Source organism: Carcharhinus amblyrhynchos, chromosome 34 (assembly GCF_965287045.1).
Source record: "Carcharhinus amblyrhynchos chromosome 34, sCarAmb.v2.hapA, whole genome shotgun sequence".
Taxonomy (NCBI): domain Eukaryota; kingdom Metazoa; phylum Chordata; class Chondrichthyes; order Carcharhiniformes; family Carcharhinidae; genus Carcharhinus; species Carcharhinus amblyrhynchos.
The window spans coordinates 5,989,948-6,016,648 of NC_137357.1; the positions used below are offsets into that span (position 1 = coordinate 5,989,948).

The window sequence follows — 26,701 nt, forward strand, 5'->3', positions numbered from 1 at the left end:
TAAGGGGCAGCGGTGGCTCAAGTGGGAAGCAGATTTCACCGTGTCCAGGAGCTGAGCACCAAGATCGAGGCTGACACTCCAGTGCAGTACTGAGGGAGCACCTCACTGTCAGCGGTGCCAGCTTCAGTTTTAAAACCCAGGCTTTGCCTGCTCTCTCTCGAGGGGTGGGGGATGGAATGAAAGATGCAAAGCCACTGTTTCAAAGACGAACAGGGGAGTTATCCTGAGGCAGTAGTTATCCCTCAATCCACAAGACAAAAAAAAAACAGAGGATCACATTTCTATTTGAGGGAGTTTGCTGTGTGTACAATGGCTGCCTTGCTTCCTTCAAAAGTACTTAATTAGCCTTAAAGTACTTTGAGATATTCCAACAACATGAAAGTTGCGACAGAAACACAAGTCCTTTTTTTTTTAAACCCAATGGGTTCTTGGTCTTCACTCTTGAACACTTGACAGCGGGTGAATTCGACACAACCTATCTTTTATCTTCACTTCACTTAACCGTTCACTCCGCTTCAGGGAAGTAGGGAGTCAAAGCCTATCCTGACAGACACAGGAAGCTGGGCAGGTTACACCCAGGACAGACGCCAGCCCATCACAGGGCACGCAGCCAAGCACACACACACACACACACAGACAGGCAAACCGAGGGGCAATTTACCACGGTCAATCCACCCAACCCGCACGTCTTTGGAGGAAACCGGAACACCTGGAGGAAACCCACGCAAACAGACATAGGGAGAACGTGCAAACTCTGTAAAGTCACCCAAGGCCGGAATTGAACCCGGGTCCCTGGCGCTGTGAGACAGCAGTGCTAACCGGTGCGCCACTCACCCTGTCTTTTATTCGCCCTCAAATTACTTCCCTCTTACCCTACCCTACCCCTTCTCTTCTCTGCAAGCAACACAGCCAGCTCTCAGCACTAGGCAGCGGAATCCAAGTTACCATCCAGAGGGGCAGACCCCTCACTATGTGCCAGGCCAAGACTGAGGGTCAGGTCATAGGGCTTTTACCTTTTCATGATCTGAATCTCCAGACACCAGCGTTCTCGGTTCCTCGGGCTCAGCTCCTGTCGACATTGCTTGATGGCGATCTGCTCCCCAGTGTCCTGAAAATAAAATATCAATAAATACCCAGGTAACAAATACATTGGAAACATCAAAACTACAAGCAGGCCCTTCCAGCTTGTTCCACCAATCATTTTGATCATGGATGATCTTCGAATTCAATATCCTGATCCCCCCTTCCCCCCCATATCCCTTGATCCCTTTAGCCCCAAGAGCTCTATCTAATTTCACACAACCTTTTGGCCTCACTACTTTCTATGGTAGTGAATCCCACACATTCGCCACTCTCTGGGTGAGGAAATTTCTTCTCACCTCAGTTCTAAAAGGTTTACCCCTTATCCTCAAACTATGACCCCCTGGTTCTGGACTCCCCCCCCACATTGGGAACATTCTTTCTGAATCTACCCTGTCTAACCCCTGTAAGAATTTTATAAGTTTCTATGAGATCCCCTCTCACTCTTCTAAACTCCAGTGAATATAATCCTAACCGACTTAGTCTCTCCTCATATGACAGATCTGCCATCCCAGGAATCAGCCTGGTAAACCTTTGCTGTACTCCCTCTACAGCAAGGACATCCTTCCTCAGATAAGGACACCAAAACTGCACACAACACTTCAAATGAGTCCTCACCAAAGCCGCATACCATCGCAGCAGAACATCCCTATCCCGATATTCAAATCCTCTCGCTATAAAGGCCAAGATACCATTTGCCTTCTTTACTGTCTGCTGTACCTTTGTGCTTACTTCCACTGACTGATGCACAAGGATTCCAAGGTCTCACTGAGTATCCATCCCTCTCAATTTACACACATTCAAGTAATAATCTGTCTTCCTGTTATTGTCACGACATAATTCCACATTATACTCCATCTGCCATGCAGATGCCCACACACTCAGCCAGTTCAAATCACATTAAAGCATCTTTGCATCCTCCTCATAGCTCACCCTCCCACCCAACTTTGTATCATCTGCAGATTTGGAAATAATACATTCAGTTCCCTCTACCAAATCATTAGAATATAATGTGAACAGCTGGGGTCCCAGCACAGATCACTGCCAAACCCTGCTAATCACTGACTGCCAATCAGAAAAAGACCCATTTCTGCCGTTTCTTTGCTTCCGATCTGCCAACCAGTTTTCTATCCATCTCAGGACAATACCAAAGTGGCTAAATTTAAAATAAAGTTTATTTATTAGTCACATGTAGGCTTACATTAACACTGCAGTGAAGTTACTGTGAAAATTCCCCGGTCATCACACTCTGGCACCTGTTCGGGGACATTGAGGGACAACTCAGCACGGTCAATCCACCTAACCTGCACATCTTTGATTGTGGGAGGGAACAGGTGCACCTGGAGGAAACCCATGCAGAACGGGGAGAATGTGCAAACTCCACAAACACAGTGGACCCAAGCCGGGAATCAAACCCGGGTCCGTGGCGCTGTGAAGCAGTGGTGCTAATCACTGTGCCACCGTCCTGTTCTATGGCACAGGCAGTGAGGGTGCGCATTTCTTTCAGAGTGGAATAAAGTGTTGTTTCCCTGGGTGAGTACAAGAACAACCACTCCTTTTGACAGGTAAGATTGACATGGATTTGGGTGTAGAGAGCATAAGTTCAAAGTTTGCAAGTGATATGCAGCTTGGAAATCTTGGTGAGGAGTTTAGAAATAGACTTTGGGAGGACACTGATTGACTGGCAAAACGAGCAGATAAGTGGTGGATGACATTATCCCAGAGAAATGTGATGATAAGATATTGGTAGGAATAAAGGGAGGCAACGCGGGCTGAATGGAACAGAGAGACCTAGAGATGTAAGTACATGAATTTTTACAGTAGCAGGCAGGACAAGTGCCCGTTTGCAAAAACATTTAGGGTGCTTGGCTTTATCAATAGGAGACAAAGGGCAGGACTTAGGTTGATCTGGAGAGGTGGGGGGAGGACTCAAAATGCCTTCCCCCCCCACCACCTGCCACCAAAACTCTGATTTTCCATTGAGGCAGGCAAAGCCAAATATTGACCAACAAGGGTGGCACAGTGGTTAGCACTGCTGCCTCACAGCACCAGGAACCCAGGTTCGATTCCTGGCTTGGGTCACTGTCTGCGCAGAATTTGCATGGAGTTCTCCCCACTGTCTGCATGGGTTTCTTCCCACATTCTGAAAGGCATGCTGGTTCAGTGTATTGACCCGAACAGGCACCGGAACGTGGCGCCTCGGGGAATTTCACAGTAACTTCATTGCAGTGTTGATATAAGCTTTACTTGTGACTAACAGATAAACTTTAAACTCAACTTTGGGGCTGGCAGGAGGTGTTCATGGTTGGTGTGGGATGGGGAAAGGGGGAATGGAAGAGGAGTTCATGATCCGGGGGTGGGGGGGGAGCCCGACAGATCATTCTGCTCGGGGCCTGGGGAGGGAAAAGGGCTGCCTCCCACAATGCCCTTCTTTCCATATCGGACGCCTCAACCCCCTGCCCCCCCGACAAGTCTGCCATCCACTGTACGTGCTCTCTTCCCACACTTGTCCTCTCCAGCAGGACCCACACTCCATCTTCTTGGGTCTCACCTCTCCTTCCCATTGAGAATCACACTGCACCCCCCACCCCCCATCTCCCTCCAACACTTATACCCAGTCCTGACTCCAGGACCTGGAATCTGGGAACCGCAGCCTTGGCCACTGGCACCTCTGGCGTGGCTGGATGGCAGAGCTGCCAGCCAATCAGATTGGTCAACAACTCTTGGAGGTGGGAACTTAATTCCCAAGTGAGGAATGGAAGTCCTGCCTCCGGCAGCCAACGTTCCACAGAGAGTTAAGTAACCGCAAAGCTGGCACAGACAGTGGGAATGTGTTCCCTGTCAACTCTCCAAGTCTCTGGGCAGGAGAACCTGGCATCTGAAAGTCCTGCCCATAAGAGAGTGTTAATGTCAGCCTACTTGTGACACTAATTAAAAAAAAAGAAACCTAAGAAACTGTAGTAAACCTTTACCAAACACGAGTTAGGCCCCTGTTGGGATGTATTGTTTCATTTTGCACATCAGGCTGCAGGAAGGATAGAAACATAGCAACTAGAAGCAGGAGGAGGTCATTCGGCCCTTTACGCCTGCTCTCCACCATTCACTTTGATCATGACTGATCATCGAATTCAATGTCAAGCTTGTCAAGGCTTTGGAGAGAGCAGCTTCACTGGAAGGCAACCCACGATGAAACGATGCGAGGGGCAGGAGGAGCTGGGATTGTTCTCCTGAACAGCAGAGAAATTTAAGAGGTGTTTCGATTGAGATACCGAAAATCATGCTCGAATTTGATAGCATAAGTAAGCAGGTGTTGTTTCTAGTGATAACAGAGGACGCAGATATAAATTAATTGGCAAAAGAACCAGTGGCAAAACAAAGAAATGATCTGGAACGTGCTGCCCGAAAGGGTGGTGGAAGCAGGTCCCATCATTCAGAAAAGAATTAGAAAAATATTTAAACGGCAAGAATTTACAGGGGTTTGCAGAGCAGAATCAGCCGGAAGGCACAGCAGAAAGAGCTGGCAGAGATGTGAAATACAATACTGTATTATTCTACCACTCTATCATTCTGAAGGATCTGGTTCTCAGAGTCTGCCGCACAATGCTTCTTCCTCACCCAATTTCCTAGAATTATTCATAAAGAGTTGCTCCAAGTGGTGCTCTTTGTGATGGCGAAGGGAGGAGTTAGCTGAGCTGGGGGAGGGAGGCGGGGAGAAAATATATATTTTTTTTTAAAATCGGGGCTCGTGACACCAGGCAAGCTGTGCCCCCCAGCCCCCAGGTTTCCATCCACAATGCTGTTATAAAGTGGAGCTTGATCGACCCCTAACACCGAAATACCCTAAGTGGGGTACCTTGCTTATAATCTGCAAAAGGTGTGTGTGAAGTGGTGCAACCTGCTCTTCAGTGACTCCAAGTAGTTAAGTCAAAATAACTCCGACACCCACTAATATCAACAGGTAAGAATTTATTTATCTAACTAACAGTGAACAAATTAACTAAATTATTAACAAACTGAATAAATCCCTTCTAACTATTGAATATTCCTGAATAAAACAAGATTCTCATGGTGCACTGTTTCAATAAATATAAATTCCACTCATTAACAAGATAGAATTCAGTTACTTTCAAAATTACAACCAGGATTTGTGTCTTCTGGAATGTTCTGGGCGTTTTCTGTTGATTCTTTTGTCTGGAACTTCTTTCTTCTTTGGTACCTTTACTATCTAGATGGTGCTTTCTCTAGGACATAGATGAAGCTATGAGAGCCAGCGATAGAGAGCTGAGAGCTGTTAGCTCTGGCAGGTGGCAGTTACTCTCCTTTCTTTGCCCCTATCTTTTATACTCGTGATGACGTATCAACAGGATTGCTTCTTGGTCATGACAATCATCAGATTTAAATTTAATAGGTTTTTGGTATCTAAGTGCCTGATTCAAATTGACTGGCTAAATTCAAAAGCCTGTTGTCTGAGTAAAAACTGCAGTTTGGCCTTTCGATATAAATGTTTCAGTTTGGGTACTCCATGTAACTTGCATTTTAAATCTCTAAGCACAGAAAGAAAAAGCACCATCTTTTAATGTGACCACATAATGCTTTCCCCCACTAGCATTTTACAATTTTGCCAAGACCAAATTCCAACATACTACCTTCCAATCTACAATCACTCTACCTAACTTCGCAACACTGTCCCACCAGGACAGTTTGCATTTCGAGGTTATGTCCACAATAAAGTAAAGTTTATTTATTAGTCACAAATAGATTTACATTTTCTATGAAAAAGACTGACACGGGGAGAAGGTGCAGACTCCACACTGACAGTGACCCGAGCCGGGAATCAAACCCGGGTCCCTGGCGCTGTAAAACAGCAGTGCTAACGACTGTGCTGCCCTGAGATAGGGACCCATCCAACATCCCCTAGGGAGGGGAGACTAAGGTCCTGTTCTAAGCTTCATAAAGCAACTGTCGCCCGCCCCTGCAGGCTGGAGAAGAGCAACTAAGGAAGGTCTGGGAAGATAGAGGACACCAGATGGGCGGCACGGTAGCACAGTGGTTAGCACTGCTGCTTCACAGCTCCAGGGACCCAGGTTCAATTCCCGACTTGGGTCGCTGTCTGTGTGGAGTTTGCACATTCTCCTCGTGTCTGCGTGGGTTCCCTCCGGGCGCTCCGGTTTCCTCCCACAGTCCAAAGATGTGCGGGTTAGGTTGATTGGCCATGCTAAAATTGCCCCTTAGTGTCCTGAGATGCTTGTGAGAGGGATGAGTGGGTAATAATATGTAGGGATATGGGGGTAGGGCCTGGGTGGGATTGTGGTCGGTCAGACTCGATGGGCCGAAGGGCCTCTTTCTGCACTGTCGGGTTTTGTGATTCACCCTCGCTTAGGGTGGGCACATCAAATCATAGGACTTAGAAGAAGAGGGCGACAACATAAGGAGCAGGAACCTTGGCAGACATGATGCTCTCACGTACTGCCCCACCAATACTACTGAAGGATCTATAGCCTGGGTCTTCACAGAGCTAGCCGAGTATCTCAAACAGACGGCTGAACTAATTTTTTTTTTGTATGAAATTCAGTTGCTTATTTGACACACACGACCCCCCTCTTCCACCTAGTGTCCCATTTCTTAAGAAGGTACACGACAAGCTATACACACCTTGTTCCTGTTTATCGAATACTCTACACTCTCACAATGAAGGGACATCCTATTCAGTTCAATCCAAAGAATTCGGGCCACAGCGCCAAGTAATCATGCCCGTAGCTTCACCGGGGAACAAGGATAGCCTCGCTGCTCCTTCTTAATCTCAAACTAGGGAGAGTTGGGGAATGGCAGAGCTGGACTCAGTTCCGGAGCCCCGAAGGGCCAAAAAGCAAATTGTTCCACCGAGTCAGCTCAGTGTCAGCCGGTGGCTCAGTGGGCAGCGCTCTCACCTCGGGGACAGGACGTCATGGATCTGCGCGCGAAACCTAGGTTGGCGCGGTGCGTTTCTGAGGGGGTGCCGCACTGTTGGAGGAGCAGTACCGAGGGAGTCCTACAATGCCGGAGCAGCAGGACGAAGGGAGCACTGTGTTAACAGAGGTTTACATCAGTGTTGAGGGAATACAGCATTTGTTGGAGTGGCAATATTGAAGGAGTGCTGTGATGTGGGAGGGGCAGTGCTGAGCTGAACTACGGAGCAGGGCAGAGGCTCAGTCGACCATGGGCCCTTTTCTCAACCTTGACTTTATGTTTCTTTTATTCGTGGACATGGGTGTCGCTAGCTGGCCAGCATTTACTGCCCATCCCTAACTGCTCTTGTTCACAGGGCAGTCAACCACATTGCTGTGGCTCTGGAGTCACGTGGAGGCCAGACCAGGGTAAGGATGGCAGATTTCCTTCCCTAAAGGACACTAGTGACTCCAATGGGTTTTTCTGACAATGGTTTCATGGTCATCAGTCAATTCTTAATTCCATTTTTTAAAAAATTGAATTCAAATTCCAGCATCTGCCGTAGCAGGATTTGTACCTGGGTCACCAGAGTATTAGCTGAGCTTCTGGACTAATATTCTAGTGATAATACCACTTGGCCATTGCCTCCACAAATTTACTCCTGCTGCACCATAACAAGTCGAGTGGCACTGCATATCAATACCAAATCACTACACTGAAAATATCAAGCTCCCCCTCACTAATACCCATGCAGTAGATGCTCACAACTCATCACTGAACAATCACCTAACATATTGCCTAACCAGAAATATCAAGCCAAACACAAAGCAGAGACTTAAGTGGGCTGGAGGAGTGCTTGTGGACTTGCTACACAGCTTCTGATTGCCAGCTATAATGCAGTGACGCCGATTTGATCTTCTTTAGGGAAGGCACTCACTGCACTGCATCCTCATCTTTATTAACTTCATTCGCGGGAAAGGTGGCACATTCCCTTAAGATGTGGTGGTGAGCCACCTTCTTCACAACCGAGTGGCATGCTCGGCCGTATCAGAGAGCAGTGAAGAGTCAACCACATTGCTGTGGGTGTGGAGTCACAGGTAGGTCAGCACCAGGTAAGGATGGCAGATTTCCTTCCTTAAAGAACAGAAGTAGACCAGATGGGTGTTGATGGCAATCCAGCAGTTTCACAACCACCATTATAGGTACAGAAACCAAAACAGAAAATGCTGAAAATCTCAGCAGGTCTGGCAGCACCTGTAAGGAGAGAAAAGAGCTGACGTTTCGGGCCCAATGAGCCCTTTGTCAAAGCTAAAAGGCGTAGAAAGTGGGAGATATTTATACTGCAGGGTGAGGGAATGAAAGATGAGTCATACCTCAAAAACAAAGGGAAAGGCTGCTAATGGCAGTCCATAGAGAGAACAGAAGGCGTGAATGACTACCATAATGTTTTTATTCCAGATTTACTTAATTTTTTTATTCATTCCTGGGACATGGGCATCACTGGCTGGGCCAGCGTTTATTGCCCATCCCTAGTTGCCCAAGGACTGTTGAGAGTCAACCACATTGCTGCGGCTCTGGGAGTCACATGTAGGCCAGACCAGGTAAGGATGGCAGATTTCCTTCCCCAAAGGACACTATTAAACCCAATAGGTTTCTCCAACAGTGGTTTCACAGTCATCAATACATTATGGAATCCCTACAGTGTGAAATTGGCCAGACCAGATAAGGATGGCAGACTTCCTTCCCTGGGTTTTTCCAACAATTGACATGGTCATCAGTAGATTCTTAATTCCAGATTTTTTTTATTGAATTCAAATTCCACCATCTGCTGTGGTGGGATTTGAACCCGGGTCCCCAGAACATTAGCTGAGTTTCTGGATTCATAGTTGAGCGATACCACCACTCGGCCATCACCTCCACATGAATTCACTGAATTTAAATTCCCTCGCTGCCTTAATAGGAGTTAAATGACTTGGGATCGTTAGCCTAAACCTTTGGATTGTAAAATAACCCCTTTGCTCTCATTCCCAAACTGGGTAACAAACAGCTTATAAGACCTTTACACCATGGAATGAAAATCAGGAGGCTTTCACTCCACCAGATCAGCCACCAAGCCATGATGGTGAAAACTGGTTAGAATCCGTTGCCTCTATTCCATCACCATTGCCAAATTAATTGAATACTTCATTCATTCCAAGAGGAGAGGATAAGAGTTGGAGCAAGGTAGAACTCTGATGGAACATCCAGTGAAATTCTAAAGTGAGAGAAAGAGTGAGAACTGAAACTTTCCTGTCCCCAATAAGACCGTAAGACATAGGAGCAGATTTAAGCCACTGGGCCCATCGAGTCTGCTCCGCCAGTCAATCATGGCTGATTTTTTTCTCATCCCCATTCTTCTGTCTTTTCCCCAGAACCTCTGAACCTCTTATTCATCAAGAATCTATCTATCTCTGTCTTAAAAACACTCAATGACCCAGCCTCCACAGCCTTCTACAGCAAAGAGTTCCACAGATTCACCACTCTCTGGCTGAAGAAATTCCTCCTCATCTCTGTTTTAAAGGATTGTCCCTTTAGCCTGAGGTTGTTTCCTCTGGTTCTAGCTTTTCCTGCTAGTGGAAACACCCTCTCCACATCCACTCCTCACAGTATCCTGTAAAGTTTCAAGAAGGTCCCCCCCCACTTCATCCTCCAATGAGTACAGACCCAGAGTCCTCAACTGTTCTTTTGTTGTAATGCTGTCACAAGAGCAGATCAGAAGTTGACAGACCCTACCTTGTTGGTCCAGCGGTTGACATTTCCAAAACCTCCTGTGCCCAGGCGCTCCTTCATCTCCCATGTCCCGCAGGTCAGGTTCTGTGTGGAGGGTGGTCGACTCATCCTTGCTCACCTAAAGACAAAGGAGAATGGTCAAACTTTCATTGACAACACAAACATTGATCAGAAACTCAACTGGACTCACCACATAAACACAGTGGCGACAAGAGCAGGTCAGAGACGAGGAATACTGCAGCAAGTAACTCACCTCCTGACTCCCCGCAAAGCCTGTCCCCCATCTGCAAGGCACAAGTTAGGAGTGTGATGGAATACTCCCCACTTGCCTGGATGGGTGCAGCTCCAACAACACTCAAGAAGCTCGACACCATCCAGGACAAAGCAGCCCCGCTTGATTGGCCCCCCATCCACAAACATTCACTCCCTCCACCACCGATGCTCAGTAGCAGCAGTGTGTACCATCTGCAAGATGTACTGCAGCAACTCATCCTTTGACAGCACCTTCCAAACCCACGACCTCTACCATCTGGAAGGACAAGATACATGGGAACGCCATCCCCTCCAAGCCACTCACTGTCCTGACTTGGAAATATATCGGCCGTTTCTTCGTGGTCGCTGGGTCAAAACCCTGGAATTCCCTCCCTAACAGCATTGTGGGTCAACCCACAGAACACGGATTGCAGCAATTCAAGAAGGCAGCTCACTACCACCTTCTTGAGAAAAGCTCGGGATGGGCAATAAATGCTGGCCGGCCAGCGACGCCCATGTCTCACGAATGAATAAAAAAAAAAATCAGGATCTCTCATGATCTTGTTGAAATTACTGAGATAGCAGAGACACACTCCCGCTTGTCTTCCAATCTCTGTTAGAGGAGTGGGGATGGTAAGTGAATGGGATTTTCTCCTGATGGGAAGAAGTCTCTCACAGCCACCCCTTACACAAGTAACCATCTGCACATTCTAATGCTGCGTGCCATGCAGTGGCACCAAGTCTGTCATTCAGTGGTTGCAGGGACCAGTCAATGCCAGCTACTTAATGTCTGTGCTGGCTTCGGATCACCATTAGCTCACAGACCACAGCAACTTTTCTGGCATCGCTTTGCTTAGGTTTCATTCATTAAACAGATTGGTTGTGACTAATAGAATCAATATGATCCAACACCGACCTATCCCCACTTTTACTCTGGTGAGAAAATGCTATGCAGATGTTACAATGGGCACCCCTTTCCCTTACACACTAAAATCTTTTCCTGCCTCCGCTATAAAGTCTGCTATACATCCCTTGTCTATTCCCGTAGGGGATTGCTCACTCATCCATGTCCTTCCTCCACTCCAGTACAGAGGCGATAACTCAAGCCTGCTTTTCCTCTACACTCATTGCCGAACTGTCAATGTTTGAGGTGTCCCACTGTCCTGTCCTTTCCTATGCAAGACCAAAGGACTAAGAGTCATAGTGCTGAACATCAAGAAGAATGAAGACTCGAGGCACAGTGGTTAGCACTGCTGCTTCACCGCACCAGGAACCCAGGTTCAGTACCAGCCTTGGGTGTTTGAATGTGTGGAGTCTGCACCTTCTCCCTGTGTCTACGTGGGTTTCATCCAGGTGTTCCGATTTCCTCCCACAGTCCTAAGACATGCAGGTTAGGAGGATTGGCCATGCTATATTCTCCCCGAGTGTCAGGGGGACTAGCTGGGGTAAATACACGGGGTTACGTGGATCGGGCCTGAGTGGGATTGTTGTCGGTGCAGGCTCAATGGGCCGAATGGCTTCCATCTGCACTGTACATATTATCTAATTCAATTATTGTTTTATTCATTCTTGGAAGCTCGGGCATGATGGTCCATTGCCCCAGCAAGCTGTTGCTAGGCCTCCCAAATGCTGGGTTGAAAGTTCTTGAATGAGTGCCCCTGGATAATGGGAGAACGACAGTGCATGGCCAAATCTGGGTGGTGTAATTTGTAGCGGCTTTATCCTCTGATATCGAACAGGATCCTCTCTGGCTAGTGCTGTCGGAATATTGGCAATTGACTCAAGGGAGCACGAAGGGTTTAAACCAGAGCTTTATTTACAGGTCTATCCCCTCTGACATGGCTGCTTTCTTTGCCCGTTTCCCCACACTAGGAAACTATGATGCCACTTCTGGTGAATATCTGAACAGATGAATACAGCACAGCCCAATAAGCCATTATGAATGAATACAAATGCATAGCAGGCGGGGTCTTCCTTTCCTACCAAAATCAATGGTGTTTTGAACGACTCGCTGCATTTCCTGACCTTACCACCCCTCAAACCCATCTTTTCCTTGATATTTAGTGATAGTCATTTAATCAGATTCACTGGATCTGATTGAAACTTACAGGAGACTGCGAGGCCTGGATAGAGTGGACGTGGAGAGGATGTTTCCACTAGTAGGAGAAACTAGAACCAGAGGGCACAACCTCAGGCTAAAGGGACGATCCTTTAAAACAGAGATGGGGAGGAATTTCTTCAGCCAGAGAGTGGGGAATCTGTGGAACTCTTTGCCTCAGAAGGCTGTAGAGGCCGGGTCATTAAGTGTCTTTAAGACAGAGATAGATAGGTTCTTGGTTAACAAGTGGATCGGGGTCATGGGGAAAAGGCAGGAGAATAGGGATGAGAAAAATATCAGCCGTGATTAAATGGTGGGGCAGACTCGATGGACTGAGTGGCCTAATTCTGCTCCTATGTCTTATGGTCTTATCTGCAAACTTATACCTTTCTCTGTTAATATCTTCAGCCAGAATATTAATAAAAATCCTTCTATGTATCTGTAATACAAGAAATTCAAGGGGCAAATTATTGGGAGATGGTGGCTTAGTGGAATAACCTTGGACTGGTAGGGCAGCACAGTAGTTAGCACTGCTGCCTCATGGTGCCAGAGACCTGAGTTCAATTCCTGGCTCAGATCACTGTCCGTGCAGAGACTGCGCATTCTCCCCATGTCTGTGTGGGTTTCCTCTGGGTGCTCCGGTTTCCTCCCGCAGTCCGAAAGACGTGCTGGTTAGGTGCTAAATTCTCCCTCAGTGTAACCCAAACAGACACCGGAGCGTGGGATTTTCACAGCAACATCATTGCAGCATTAACATAAGCCTACTTGTGACTAATAAATAAACTTTGCTTTGGTCAGCTTCGACTGCCATTGATTGTTTTAGATGGGTCCATGATCGCCCATGTCACAATCAGATCCACAGAACAATATAAAGAGAAATGATTTTATTTTCCAGTTTCTCTTCCTTTGTTTCCCAAAATTTTTTTAGCATTCTCTACTCTTTTTGTAAAGCAATTCACCTCTGTGACCCGATCCTGACCCACACAATCTCTTTATTCTGCCTACCCATTCCGTCTGCCACATAGGAGCCCTGACCTCCGAATCGACCAGTCCACTGACCTGTCCAGTCTCTTCTCCCTCTCACACCATGGCACTGCCACAACTAGCAGAGCCCAAAGCCTAACTCCAGATTGCTGTGGAGGCAAGGGCTTACTGACAGAAATGACAGAGAAGTGTGTGGAGATTTTAACAGATAAACACTTGGGAGGAGTGAAGTAAAGACTAACACAAGAAAGGGATGTGATAAAGGTGATAGGAGACTCAGCAGGCGATGGCCTAGTGGTATTATCACTAGCCTGTCAATCCAGAAACTCAGCTCATGTGCTGGGGACCATGGTTCAAATCCTGCCAAAGCAGATGGTGGAATTCTGGAATTAAGAGTTGTGTTGCAATTGCAACATAATCTCACTGTTTTTAAACTCCATCCCTCCAGCAATGAAGGACAGGATTCCATTTGCCTTCTTAATGACCTGCAAATCTTTGAGATTCCTGCACAAGGACACCCAGGTCCCTCTGCACAGCAGCATTCTGCAATTTTTTACCATTTGAATAATATTCCATTTTGCTGTTATTCCTACCAAAATGGATGACTTCACATTTGCCAACATTGTACCCCATCTGGTAGACCCTCGCCCAGTCACTTAGACTATTTATATCACTTTGCAGATTTTCAGCATCCTCCACACACTTTGCTCTGCCACTCATCTTCGTGTCATCTGTGAATTTTGACACATTACACTTGGTCCCCAACTCCAAATTATTTACGTAAATCATAAACAATTGCAGTCCCAACATGAGAATGAGGTTTCAAATAAAAAACCTGAGAATGTGGCAGAGGCAGATTCAATTGTGGCTTTCAAAAGGCCAAAAGAAACTACAAAAGGTCGTGAATGTAGCCCAATCCATCACGCATACCAGCCTCCCATCCATTGACTCCATCTACACTTCCCATTGCCTCGGAAAAGCAGCCAACATTATCAAGGACCCCACTCACCCTGGGTATTCTCTCTTCCATCCTCTTCCATCAGGAAAAAGATACAAAAGTCTGAGGTCACGTACCAACCAATTCAAGAACAGCTTCTTCCCTGCTGCCGTCAGAGTTTCGAATGGACCTACCTGGCATTAACTTGATTTTTCGCTAATTTTGGTTTGACTGTAACACTACCTTCTGCGCTCTCTCGTTTCCTTCTCTATGAATGGTATGCTTTGCCTGTATGTCACACAAGAAGCAATACTTTTCACTGTACGCTAATACATGTGACAGTAACAAATCAAATCAAATGAGAATTCGATAAGTATCTGAATAGAAAAAAGTTGCAGGGTAACGTGTAAAGGCCAGAGGAATGGGACTACCTCAGTGTGTTTTACAGACCGCCAACAAAACACAACAAGCCAGATTTTCCATATTCGAGGATACCAAAGTGCCTCACTACCAGCTCCTCAAGAATAATTTGACATCGGCAAGAAATCTCAGTCTTCCTGGCAATGCTCACATCCCCATGGATCTTTCTCAAAAATTGCAGTGAGGTTTTCACTACTTGTTTTCGTGTAAACCCAGTTTGGTTTTGATTCGTTGCCAAAGTAAATGCTTGTTCAATTGCTTCCTTCATAACAGAGCCCAGAACTCATTGTGTTCTAAGTGTTAATTCAATAAAAGCCAGATTCTATGATTCTGACCTTTCTTAAAAAAAGTCTATTTATTAGTCACAAGCAAGGCTTACGTTAACTCTGCAATTCCCCTCGTCACCAGTCCGGTGCCTACTCGGGTCAATGCGCCGAACCAGCACGTCTTTCAAAATGTGGGAGGAAACCCATGTAGATATGAGGAGAATGAGCAAACTTCTCGCAGACAGCGACCTCAGCCAGGAATTGAATCCCTGGTGCTGTGAAGCAGCAGTGCTAACCACTGTGCTACCCTGCTGCCCCGAAACAGAACGTTACCTTGCGTAATATTCGCAGAAAACCTGGAAATGCTCAGCAAGTCAGACAGAAATCATGGAATGCAAAACAAGATTAACTTTTCCAGTCAACGGTCTTTTAGTAGAATTCTGATTCACTAAATGCAGCTATTCCGGTCATTACAACATTGCTGTTTGTGGGAATTTGCTCCATTTCCAACATTACAGCAGTGATGATACTTGATAAGTACTTGACTTTGCGGCAGAACGCATTCTGATGTCCAGAGGAAAGATGCTATAGATGATCAAGATGAATGGCAGAGCAGGCTCAATGGGCTGAATGGCCCACTCCTGCTTCTAGTTTCTGGAATCATAGATTCTCTGCAGTGCAGGAGGAAACCATTTGGCCCATCGAGTCTGCACCGTCCACAATCAGCCCCACATATTTACCTGACAAATCCATCTGACACTAGGGGCAATTTAGCATCACCTAACCCACTTATCTTTGGACGGTGGGAGGAAACCGGAGCACCCGGTGGAAACCCACGCAGACACGGGGGGGGGGAAATGTGCAAACTCCACACAGACAGTGACCCGAGGCTGGAATGCAGACCCCTGGCGCTGTGAGGCCATGGTACGCCACTGTGCCACCCTATAAAATGCTGTCAAGTATTTAACTGGGAGCTGTTCACCCCTGCTGCTTGCTGACCCAAGCTCCCAATTGAGTCTGACAATTCCTGCATTCCTCAAATTCCAGCCCCTTGAACGTTCCTCGTTTTAACCCCTCCACCTTTGCGGTATAGTGTAATGTCACTGGGTTAGACATCTAGAGGTTTACGGGGAACACGAGTTCAAATCCCCCCATGGCAACTGGTGGAATTGAATTTGAATTCACAAAATCTGGAATATAAAGTGAGTTGCCGTGATGGTGGCCATGATCATAAAAACCTAAATGGTTCCCGAATATTCTTTCGGGAAGGAAATCTGCTGTCTTTACCCAGTCTGACTGGGACCCACAGCAATGATCCTCACTCTTCACTGACCTCTCAAATGGCCCAGCAAACCCCTCAGTCAAAGGGCAATTAGGCTTGGGCAACAAACGTTGGCCTTGCCAGTGGCACCCACATCCCATGAAAGAATACATTTTGAAAGAATACATTTTTTAAAAACCCTTCTTTGTTAATCTGAGGAGTGTCGCAAACAAGCTTAGTGCATTATGGGATTTGATGGTTTGAGTTATAAGGCGGTTGGATAGACTGGGACTTTTTTCTCTGGAGGTTGAGGGGTGATCTTAGAGTTCTGTAAAATAATGAGGGGTAGAGATCAGCTAGATATCTTTTCCCAAAGGTAGGGCAGTCTAAAACTAGAGGGTGTAGGTTTAAGGTGAGAGGGGAGAGATACTGAAGTGTCCAGGGGGGCAGTCTTTTCATACAGAGGGTGGTGAGTGTCTGGAATGAGCTGCTAGAGATAGTAGTAGAGGCAGCTACAATTTTGTTTTTTAAAAAGCAAATAGACAGTTACATGGGTAAAATGGGTAGAGAGGGATATGAGCCAAATGTGGGCAATTGGGATTAGCTTAGGGGTTTACAGCATGGACAAGTTGGGCTGAAGGGCCTGTTTCCATGCTGTAAACCTCTACGACACTGTGACAATGACTCGATTACAAAGGCAAGTTGTTGCAAAGGGTAATGTGGCTAAAACAGAGACTGACTAAAGATGGAGAGGAATAGGGTGCAAATGTCCCCAGTTACAACACATTCAAAGGTAATAGAGAGGGGAATAAGACAGGAGGGAGTTTGGTATTCTTGATATAATGCTACAATTAGGATGGGACAATATACTAGGTTCCCTTCCTGTTGGCGAACATTTCAGCGGTCACAGTACTTCTTACTGTGATGTAGACAGGGGCATGCTCTTCTTTATGCTTCCTGGAGTCAATGACAATCTCCTTCATTTTATTGACATTGAGGGAGAGATTATTGTTGCCACACCAGATTCTCTATCTCATATCTGTACTGTCTCATCATTGTTTGAGATCAGACACACTGCGATGGTGTCATCAGCAAACTTGGAAATTGAATTGGAGGGGAATTTGGCCGCAGTCACAGGTGTATAAGGAGTATAGTAAGGGGCTGAGGACACAGCCTTGTGGGGCACCGATGTTGAGGATGATCGTGGAGGAGGTGTTGTTGCTTATCCTTACTGATTGCAGTCCGTGACTTAGGAAGTTCAAGATCCAGTTGCAGAGGGAGGATCTGAGGCCCAGGCCACAGAGTTTGGAGATGAGTTTCGTGGGAATAATGGTGTTGAAGGCTGAGCTATAGTCAATAAAGAGGAGTCTGACATAGGTGTCCTTGTTATCTAGGTGCTTCAAGGTTGAGTGCAGGGCCAGAGAGATGGCGTCTGCTGTGGACCTGTTGCAGCGGTAGACAAACTGTAGTGGATCCAGACAATCTGGGAGGCTGGAATTGATTAATGCCATGACTAGCCTTTCAAAGCACTTCATAATGATGGATGTCAGAGCCACCAGCCGATCGTCACCTCTGCAGCACATTGCTATTGTGAATGGCTCGTACCCATTTTGACCCAGCATTAATCCAACAGCACCTCTGATTTTCCTTCTATTTTGCCATAACTAATTATATTCTGATTGCTACTATCCAAGTGCTCCCCCCACTGAAACATACTCCACTTTTCTTAATGAGAACAGTGCTCTGAAGAAGACACAAGACGTTAACCCTGCTTCTTGCTTGACAGGTAAAAACCATGTTAATGATGTTTGATGTAAACCCAAACTTCATAGAGGGCTCTGCACTGAATTGGTTAAATGTCGCCTCATAGTCAACACTTAGTCTTGCAATCTGTTGCCTTCTTAGAAGTACCTGCGTATAAGACATAGGAGCAGAGTTAGGCCTCTTGGCTCATTTGAGTCTGCTCCGCCATTCGATCGTGGTTGATATTTTCCTCATCCCCATTTTCCTGCCTTTCCCCATAACCCCTGATCCCCTTATTAATCAAGAAACTATTTATCTCTGCCTTAAAGACACTCAATGACCCGGCCTCCACAGCCTTCTACGGCAAAGAGTTCCACAGATTCACCGCTCTCTGGCTGAAGAAATTCCTCCTCATCTCTGTTTTAAAGGATCGTCCCTGTAGCCTGAGGTTGTGCCCTCTGGTTCTAGTTTTTTCTGCTAGTGGAAGCATCCTCTCCACGTCCACTCTATCCAGGCATCACAGTATCCTGTAAGTTTCAATAAAATTCCCCCTCACGCTCCTAAACTCCAATGAGTACAGACCCAGAGTCCTTAACCGTTTCTCATACAACAAGCTCTTAATTCCTGGGATCATTCTTAATTCCTGGGATCATTCTAGGAACTAGGTCCAACACTGCTTTATTAATTGTTGGGCAAGAAACAGATAGATTTGGAAATTCTTTTGGACGTGTTTTTTTGGAATTTTCCACCCTTCTTGTCCTTCAATTCTATTTTTCTCCTGGACTACAGGGAAATTTAAATTTCCTACCTTTAATGTTCTATTCGGGGTTTGCCCGAGTTGACGTGACGAAGAGGCAAACCCCGAAAGCGTGTGGGTTTACTGTCAAATAAACTTGTTGGACCTTTAACCTGGTATTGTGAGACTTCTTATCAGGCTTTGGCAGCTTGAGGCGAAGGCTGGAGAACAAAAAAGGTTCAGTCCACAGGCTGTCAGGAAATGTGCCCGACAGTGGGGAGCGGTGCCTCTCCTGCAGCAGGACTCTGGACACCTGCAGTGATTGTGTATTCCACGGTGCCAAGCTGGTTTTGGTTCTGAAACTCGAAGCCATCTGTGTGTAAACTCAGAGAGCAGGGATTATGCGAGGAGGAAATTTCCAGCCGGGAATCTTATCCGGTTGGAACTCCACACGACGAGTCAGGCTTGGCCCCAGACCAAGAGGCCACAGATGCAAAGTTCACCCTGCGCCTCACAACAGGAAGGTGAGAAAGCCGCCAAGTGATGGGACATCCTGCAACTCACATTACAGGGTAAGAACAGAAGGCTGCTTCAGGGCCAGACAAGCCCACTAGAACCAACACATCCCACTTTGACCTGGGTGGGTGAACCCGAACCCCCCCCGACCAATCTCAGCGTGGCCATCAAGCCTTGCTCTCTCCAGAGCTACCCCTCACTGCCTCTATCCCACCTCGCTATCACCATCAAATTGAGTGAATTCCCCACAAAATCGAAACGTCTATTTACAGGTTGACATAAATCAAGACGATGAACTTCAAGATTTGTTATGTCGTATGTACAGCAGAAAAGCAAGCCATTTGGCCCAACTGATCAATACTAGTCCCACACAATTCTCCTCCCACTCCTCCTCACACTACCCTCTCTGCATATCCCTCCATTCATTTTACCCTTGTATGCTTCTCTAACTTGTCCTTCTGCAATTCACCCCAATGATTGACTCTATTTGGGTACACTGAGGGAGAACTTCATACCTAACCAGCCTGTCTTTCGGACTGTGGGACGAAACCCACGCAAGACACAGGGGAGAATGTGCAGACTCCGCAAAGACAGTGACCCAAACCAGGAATCGAATCCAGGCCACTGCTGCTGTGGGGCAGTGGAACTCGTTTATCACCAGAGGGGATTGGATCGGGACGGGTGGGGGGGGCAACGCAAAGTTCTGGGCTGCCACATTCATGTTCATTGTGGTAAGAAATGGAATTTGAGCAAAATGTGAATGGATTCCCCTGTGGTGTTTTGGGCGTGTCAGCTTGCACAATAACATGTCAGGTGATGAACACTAAAGATTGTGGTATTGACTGGAGAAAATCCCACCCAGAGTTTGCTGACAATATCCAGGATTGTCTGTAAACCCAGACAAAAAACAATAATAACAGATCCTGACTCTACCTCACATTAAGCTGATCTTTCTCTGCACCCTAGCTATGACAATGACACTACACTCTGCAACCTCTCCCTTCCTTCTCCCCTATGTACTCTATGAACACGTCTGCTTTGTCTGTATAGCACACAAGAAACAATACTTTTCACTGTGTCCCAATATACGTGACAATAATAAATCAAATCAAATCTGCTTCTAACAGCATGTCTCATTTCACAAACCTCCCCCCCCAACTTTTACATGAAAATTTAACCGAGGCAAAGGGGTGCAGTGAACAGCCCTCCCGTTTGCTGCTGTATCCATTTCCTCTTGGGCTGCAATGTGAGTCGCCTTGGTCCAGGACTGGGATGTAGATCGAGGGTGATGGCAGTGTTTGCCCATTGCCAACTGGCTAACAGTGATAGCAGTCGTGGAGACACTTCAGGTCAGTGCAAGAGCATCGTGTGAAACAGAAACACAGGGAAGTACAGTTGTATCAGAGCTTGGTACAGCTCCTGCTCTGCCCAAGACCGCAAGAAACTACAAAGGGTTGTGAACATAGCCCAGTCCACCACGCAAACATGGACGAGAACGTGCAGACTCTGCACAGACAGTGACCCAAACCAGGAATCGAATCCAGGCCACTGCTGCTGTGAGGCAGTAGAACTAATTTATCATCAGAGGGAATAGGGTCGTTGGCGGGTAGGGGAGGCAACGCAATATTCTGGGCTGCCACATTCATGTTCATTGTGGTAAGAAATGGAATTTGAGCAAAATGTTAATGGATTCCCCTGCAGTGTTTTGGGCGTGTCAGCTTGCACACTAGCATGTCAGGTGATGAACACTAAAGATTGTGGTATTGAGAGGAGAAAATCCCACCCAGAGTTTGCTGACAATATCCAGAATTGTCTATAAGCCCAGACAAAAAACAATAATAACAGATCCTGACTCTACCTCACATTAAGCTGATCTTTCTCTGCACCCTAGCTATGACAGTGACACTACACTCTGCAACCTCTCCTTTCCTTCTCCCCTATGTACTCTATGAATGGTCTGCTTTATCTATGCAGCACACTAGAAACAATATAAGAACATAAGAAATAGGAGCAGGAGTAGGCCATCTAGCCCTTCGAGCCTGCCCCGCCATTCAATAAGATCATGGCTGATCTGTCGTGGCTCAGTTCCACATTCCCGCCCTCTCCCCATAACCCTTAATCCCCTCGCTTATCAAAAACCCATCAACCCGCGTCTTAAAAATATTTAGCGAGGCAGCCTCCACCACTTCAACGGGCAGAGAATTCCAGAGATTCACCACCCTTTGAGTGAAGAAGTTCTTCCTCAACTCCGTTCTAAACCGCCCCCCCGCCTTTATCTTGAGGCTGTGCCCCCTAGTCCTACTGTCCTTTCTGAGCGGGAAGAGTCTCTCCACCTCTATCCTATCCATCCCATTCATCATCTTATATGTCTCAATGAGATCTCCCCTCATTCTTCTAAACTCTAACAAGTACAAGCCTAGTTTATTCAGCCTCTCCTCATAGCTCAACCCCCTCAACTCCGGCATCAGCCTAGTAAACCTCCTCTGCACTCCCTCCAAGGCCAAAATATCCTTGCGTAAGTGCAGCGACCAAAACTGCACACAGTACTCCAGCTGCAGCCTCACCAGTGCCCTGTACAGCTGCAGCAAGACCTCCCTACTTTTATATTCAATCCCCCTCGCTATGAAGGCCAGCATCCCATTTGCCTTCCTGACCACCTGCTGCACCTGCAGGCTGGGTTTTTGCGACTCATGCACAAGGACCCTGAGGTCCCTCTGCACCGTTGCATGCTGCAGTTTTTCGCCACGTAAGTGATAGTCCTTCCTACTATTATTCCTACCAAAGTGGACAACTTCACATTTGCCAACATTAAATTCCATTTGCCAGTTCCTGGCCCATTCGCCCAGCCTATCTAGATCCTTCTGCAGACTCTCCACACCCTCCGCGCAATTTGCCGTTCCACCAATCTTGGTGTCATCAGCAAATTTCGACACCATACACTCGGTTCCCTCCTCCAGATCATCTATATAAATGGTAAACAGCTGAGGCCCCAGCACCGATCCCTGGGGCACTCCACTAGTCACCAACCGCCAATCCGAATAGCACCCATTGACCCCCACTTTCTGCCTCCTATTTGACAGCCAATCCTCTATCCACGCTAACACCCTACCCCCAACTCCATGCCCCACTGTATCCCAATACACGTGACAATAATAAATCAAACAATACTTTTCACTGTATCCCAATATACGTGACAATAATAAATCAAATCAAATCAAATACTAAGCTGATCTTTCTTTGCAGCCTTGCTATGACTGTAACACTACATTCTGAACCCTCTCCTTTCTTTCTCCCCTATGTACTCTATGAACAGTATGCTTTGTTTGCATAGCACGCAAGAAACAATATTTTTGCACTGTATCCCAATACATGTGACAATAACAAATCAAATCAAATATTAAGTTGATCTTTCTCTGCACCTCAGCTATGACTGTCACATACATTTTGCACTTTCTCGTTCCATTCTCTGTGAACAGTATGCTTTGTCTGTATAGCGCACAAGAAACAATACTTCTCACTGCACACCAATACATGTGACAACAATAAATCAGAACAAATCTGCTTCAACAGCCTGTCTCATTTCACGAATTCCCCCGTATGAAAATTTAACCGAGGCAAAGGGGTGCAGTAAACAGCCTCCCGTTTGCTGCTGTATCCATTTCCTCTTGGGCTGCAATGTGAGTCACCTTGGTTCAGGACTGGGATGTAGATCAAGGGTGATGGCAATGTTTGCCCACTGCCAACTGGCTAACAGTGATAGCGGTCATGGAGATACTTCAGGTCAGCACAGGAGCGTCGTGTGAAACAGAAACACAGGGAAGTGCAGTTGTATCAGAGCTTGGTACAGCTCCTGCTCTGCCCAAGACCGCAAGAAACTACAAAGGGTTATGAATGTAGCCTAGTCCATCATGCAAACCAGCCTCCCATCCATTGACTCCGTCTACACTTCCTGCTGCCTCAGAAAAGCAGCCAGCATAAGCAAGGACACCACACACCACGAACATTCTCTCTTCCACCTTTTTCCATCGGGTGAAAGATACAAAAGTCTGAGGTCACGTACCAACCAACTCAAGAACAGCTTCTTGCCTGCTGCCGTCAGACTTTAGGTGGACCTACCTTGCACCAAGCTGATTTTTCTCCACACCCTAGCTGTGACTGTAACATGACATTCTGCACCCTCTCCTTTCCTTTGCTATGAACAGTATGCTTTGTCTGTATAGCCTGCAAAAAACAATACTTTTCACTCTATGTTAATACATGTGACAATCATAGATCAAATCAAAATCTTTCTTTTGCTTCATCTTTCTCTTGTCAAAAGTGCAGAGGTATATGTCATCCTCTTGGCTTTAACAGATCAGTGATTTTGTTGAGTTGCGCTGATTAATGAAGCTTTTTTTTGTTGTCATTTCCTTTGCTTATTCATCTACTGTCACCTAACAATCAGTGACAAAAGAGCCTCATCTTCTGTCAAATCTGTTACTGCAGAACCAGGCTGCCAGCATTTGAACAGTGAAACACGGGTGGCGTGGTGGCACAGTGGCTAGCACTATTGCTCATAGCACCAGGGACCTGGGTTCGATTCCTGGTTCGGGTCACTGTCTATGCAGAATCTGCACATTCTCCCTGTGTCTGCTTGCTTTCTCCCCGTACAAGTTATTGTGCCTCTTTTGCAAGCAACCATCCGGTTCCCTTTTAGAAGTTAAAAAGTTATGAAGTGGGAGGAAACCAGAGCACCCGGAGGACACCCACGCAGACACAGGGAGAATGTGCAGGCTCCACACTGAGAGAGACCCAAGCGAGGAATCAAACCCAGGTCCCTGGTGCCGTGAGGCAGCAGTGCTGTCCTGAGATTATTTGGAATGGTTTTAACGTATTGGTGCTGTACGAAGCCACCATCATATTTCAGTGTAATTCTGTGTTACTTATTTAGCTTTTTCATATTTCTTAATCATTTACTTTACAAAATCGTCACAAGTACTCAGGGACATCATTTCTGGATTTCAAAACTTCTCCTATTATATAAATTGCAAAAATAAACATGAAGGCAGTTTCCATTCTAGGATATAAACACTCAACATTTACTATAAAACTGTTTGCTCCTCTCTGTCTCACGTCCAAAATCTTAAATCATTGTGTCCCTAGTCCTTGTGATGGAACATGTCATAATAATAAGTCAAATATTAAGCTGATCTTTCTCTGCACCCTAGCTATGACTGTAACACTACATTCTGCACCCTCTCCTTTCCTTCTCTATGAACGGTATGTTCTGTCTGTATAGTATGCAAGAAACAATACTTTTCATTGTATGCTAATACATGTGACAATATTATCTCATACAAATCTGTCATAATCTTGTACGCTCCTTTCAAATCTCACCTCCACCTCTTTGTCTCCAAGGAGAACCACCCCCAGCTTCTCCAAACTAACTTGTACCTAAAACCGCTCAACCCTGGAACCATTCTGGTCAATTCCTCCTGCACCCTCTTCAAGGAGCCTCACATCCTCACTCGAGTCAGCGCAGCATAATAAAGGACTTCACACATTATCTCTTCCACCTTCTTCCGTTGGGAAAAAGATACAAAATTCGGAGCTGCAGTGAATTATATAGTTCGTAGAATCCCTACAGTGCAGAAGGAGGCCATTCGGCCCATCGAGTCTGCACCGACCACAATTCCATTTAGGCTCTGTCTCCATAACCCTATTTATTTACCCTATTAACCCCCTAATACTAAGGGGCAATTTACCACGGCCAATCAACCTAACTCGCACATCCTCAGATTGTGGGAGGAAACCGGAGCAACCGGACTTAAACACGCAGACACAGGGAAAATGTGCAAACTTCACACAGGTTACATACCAACTGACTCAAGAACAGCATTTTCCCTGGTGCTGCAAGTTAATCTTTCTCTACACCTTAGCTACAACAGTAACACTACATTCTGCACTCTCCTTTCCTTCCCTATGTACAGTTCGTTTTGTCTGTATAGCGTGCAAGAAACAATACTTTTCACTGTATCCCAATGCGATAATAATAAATTAAATATTAAGCTGATCTTTCTCTGTACCCTAACAATGACTGTAACACTACATTCTGCATCCTCTCCTTTCCTTCTCTATGAATGGTTGTCTGTATAGCGCACAAGAAACAATACTTTTCACTGTTTCCCAATATATGTGACAATAATAAATTAAATCAAATATTAAACTGATCTTTCTCTGCACCCTAGCTATGACTTTAACACTACATTCCTTCTCTATTAACGATATGCTTTGTCTGTATAGCGCAAGAAATAATACTTTTCACTGTATCCCAATACATGTGACAATAATAAATCAAGTATTAATTTGATCTTTCTGTACACCCAAGCTATGACTGTAACACTACATCCTGCACCCTCTCCTTTTCTTTTCTATAAACAGTATGATTTGACTGTGTTGTGCGCAAGAAACAACATGAGACAATAATAAGTCAATTAAAAAAAAATCTCAGTGCATTTGCATCACTTGCCCTTTTGGCCCACCAGTACTCTGGCACAGGAGCAGAAACTGGGGAACGCCCAGTGCAACAAGCACAGCTGAGTTTCCAACACTTCTCTTCCAAGGATACAAGTCCCACAGGAAACCCTAATGACTAAGTGGCAAAAGCTGACCTCACCACCCCATAATGAGTAAATCAGCCAAGTGGAGAAAGAGCATATCAAGGGAGCAACACTCCCACTAACTGGGCGCTGACTGACCTTGTGTGCTTCTGGGCCAAACACAGATCCTAATATGTGCAGGTTCAGTTGGCAATTAGGAAAGCAAATACAACGTTAGCATTCATGTCAAGAGGACAAAATACACAAGCAGGGATGTCCTTCTGAGGCTGTATAAGGCACTGGTCAGACCCCATTTGGAGTATTGTGAGCAGTTTTGGGCCCCGTATCTAAGGATGGATGTGCCGGCCTTGGAAAGGGTCCAGAGGCAGTTCACAAAATGATTCCTGGAATGAGGATCTTGTCACATGAGGAACAGTTGAGGACATTGGGTCTGTACATGTCGGAGTTTAGGGAGATGAGGGGGGGGGGGATCTTACTGCAACTTACAGGATACTGTGAGGCTTGGATGAAATGGACAGGGAGAAGATGTTTCCACGAGTAGAAAAAACTAGAACCAGAGGCTACAACCTCAGGCTGAAGGGGCAATCCTAACAGAGATGAGAAGGGATTTCTTCAGCCAGAGAGCGGTGAATCTGTGGAACTCTTTGCCACAGAAGGCTGTGGAGGCCAGGTCATTGAGTGTCTTTAAGACAGAGATAGATAGGTTCTTGATTAATAAGGGGATCAGGGGTTATGGGGAAAAGGCAGGAGAATGGGGATGAGAAAAATATCAGCCATGATTGAGTCTGCTCCACAGTTCAATGGGCCGAGTGGCCTAATTCTGCTCCTATGTCTTATGGTCTAATATTCACCTATTGTCTCCGGGGACACTGCCTGGCTTGCTAAGCATCTCAAGTGTTAACTTTGTGGCCATCACATTCACAGTGTCTGAAGGGTACACATGACACCAACGATAAGTTGCATTTATATAGCGCCTCTGCTACATTTCAAAGCTTCAGCAGGAGAGCTACCAATCAAATAATAGCAGGAAGACAAACAAAAGCTTGGTCAAAAAGGGCAGGTCGTAAGGAACGTCTTGAACGACTAAAGAGAGAGACAGAGGTTTAGGGCGCGAA

The 26,701-nt window shown here is 46.1% G+C and overlaps 1 protein-coding gene across 4 annotated transcripts in view; it reads right to left on the minus strand.

Annotated features, from left to right (window-relative positions):
• The window catches only part of ikbkb (inhibitor of nuclear factor kappa B kinase subunit beta), a 190,000-nt gene that overhangs the window by 51,432 nt on the left and 111,867 nt on the right, over positions 1–26,701 (minus strand). For 3 of the 4 annotated variants that reach the window (XM_080217091.1, XM_080217092.1, XM_080217090.1), the window contains exons 2-3: positions 9,778–9,892; positions 1,014–1,108 (exon numbers count right to left, since the gene is read on the minus strand). In XM_080217091.1, coding sequence (XP_080073217.1) covers positions 1,014–1,108; positions 9,778–9,882 — 200 coding nt within the window. In that variant the 5' untranslated portion in view covers positions 9,883–9,892. Of the gene's footprint in view, positions 1–1,013; positions 1,109–9,777; positions 9,893–23,943; positions 23,969–26,701 lie in introns of those variants that run through there. The other variant, XM_080217093.1, reaches the window with a different exon arrangement.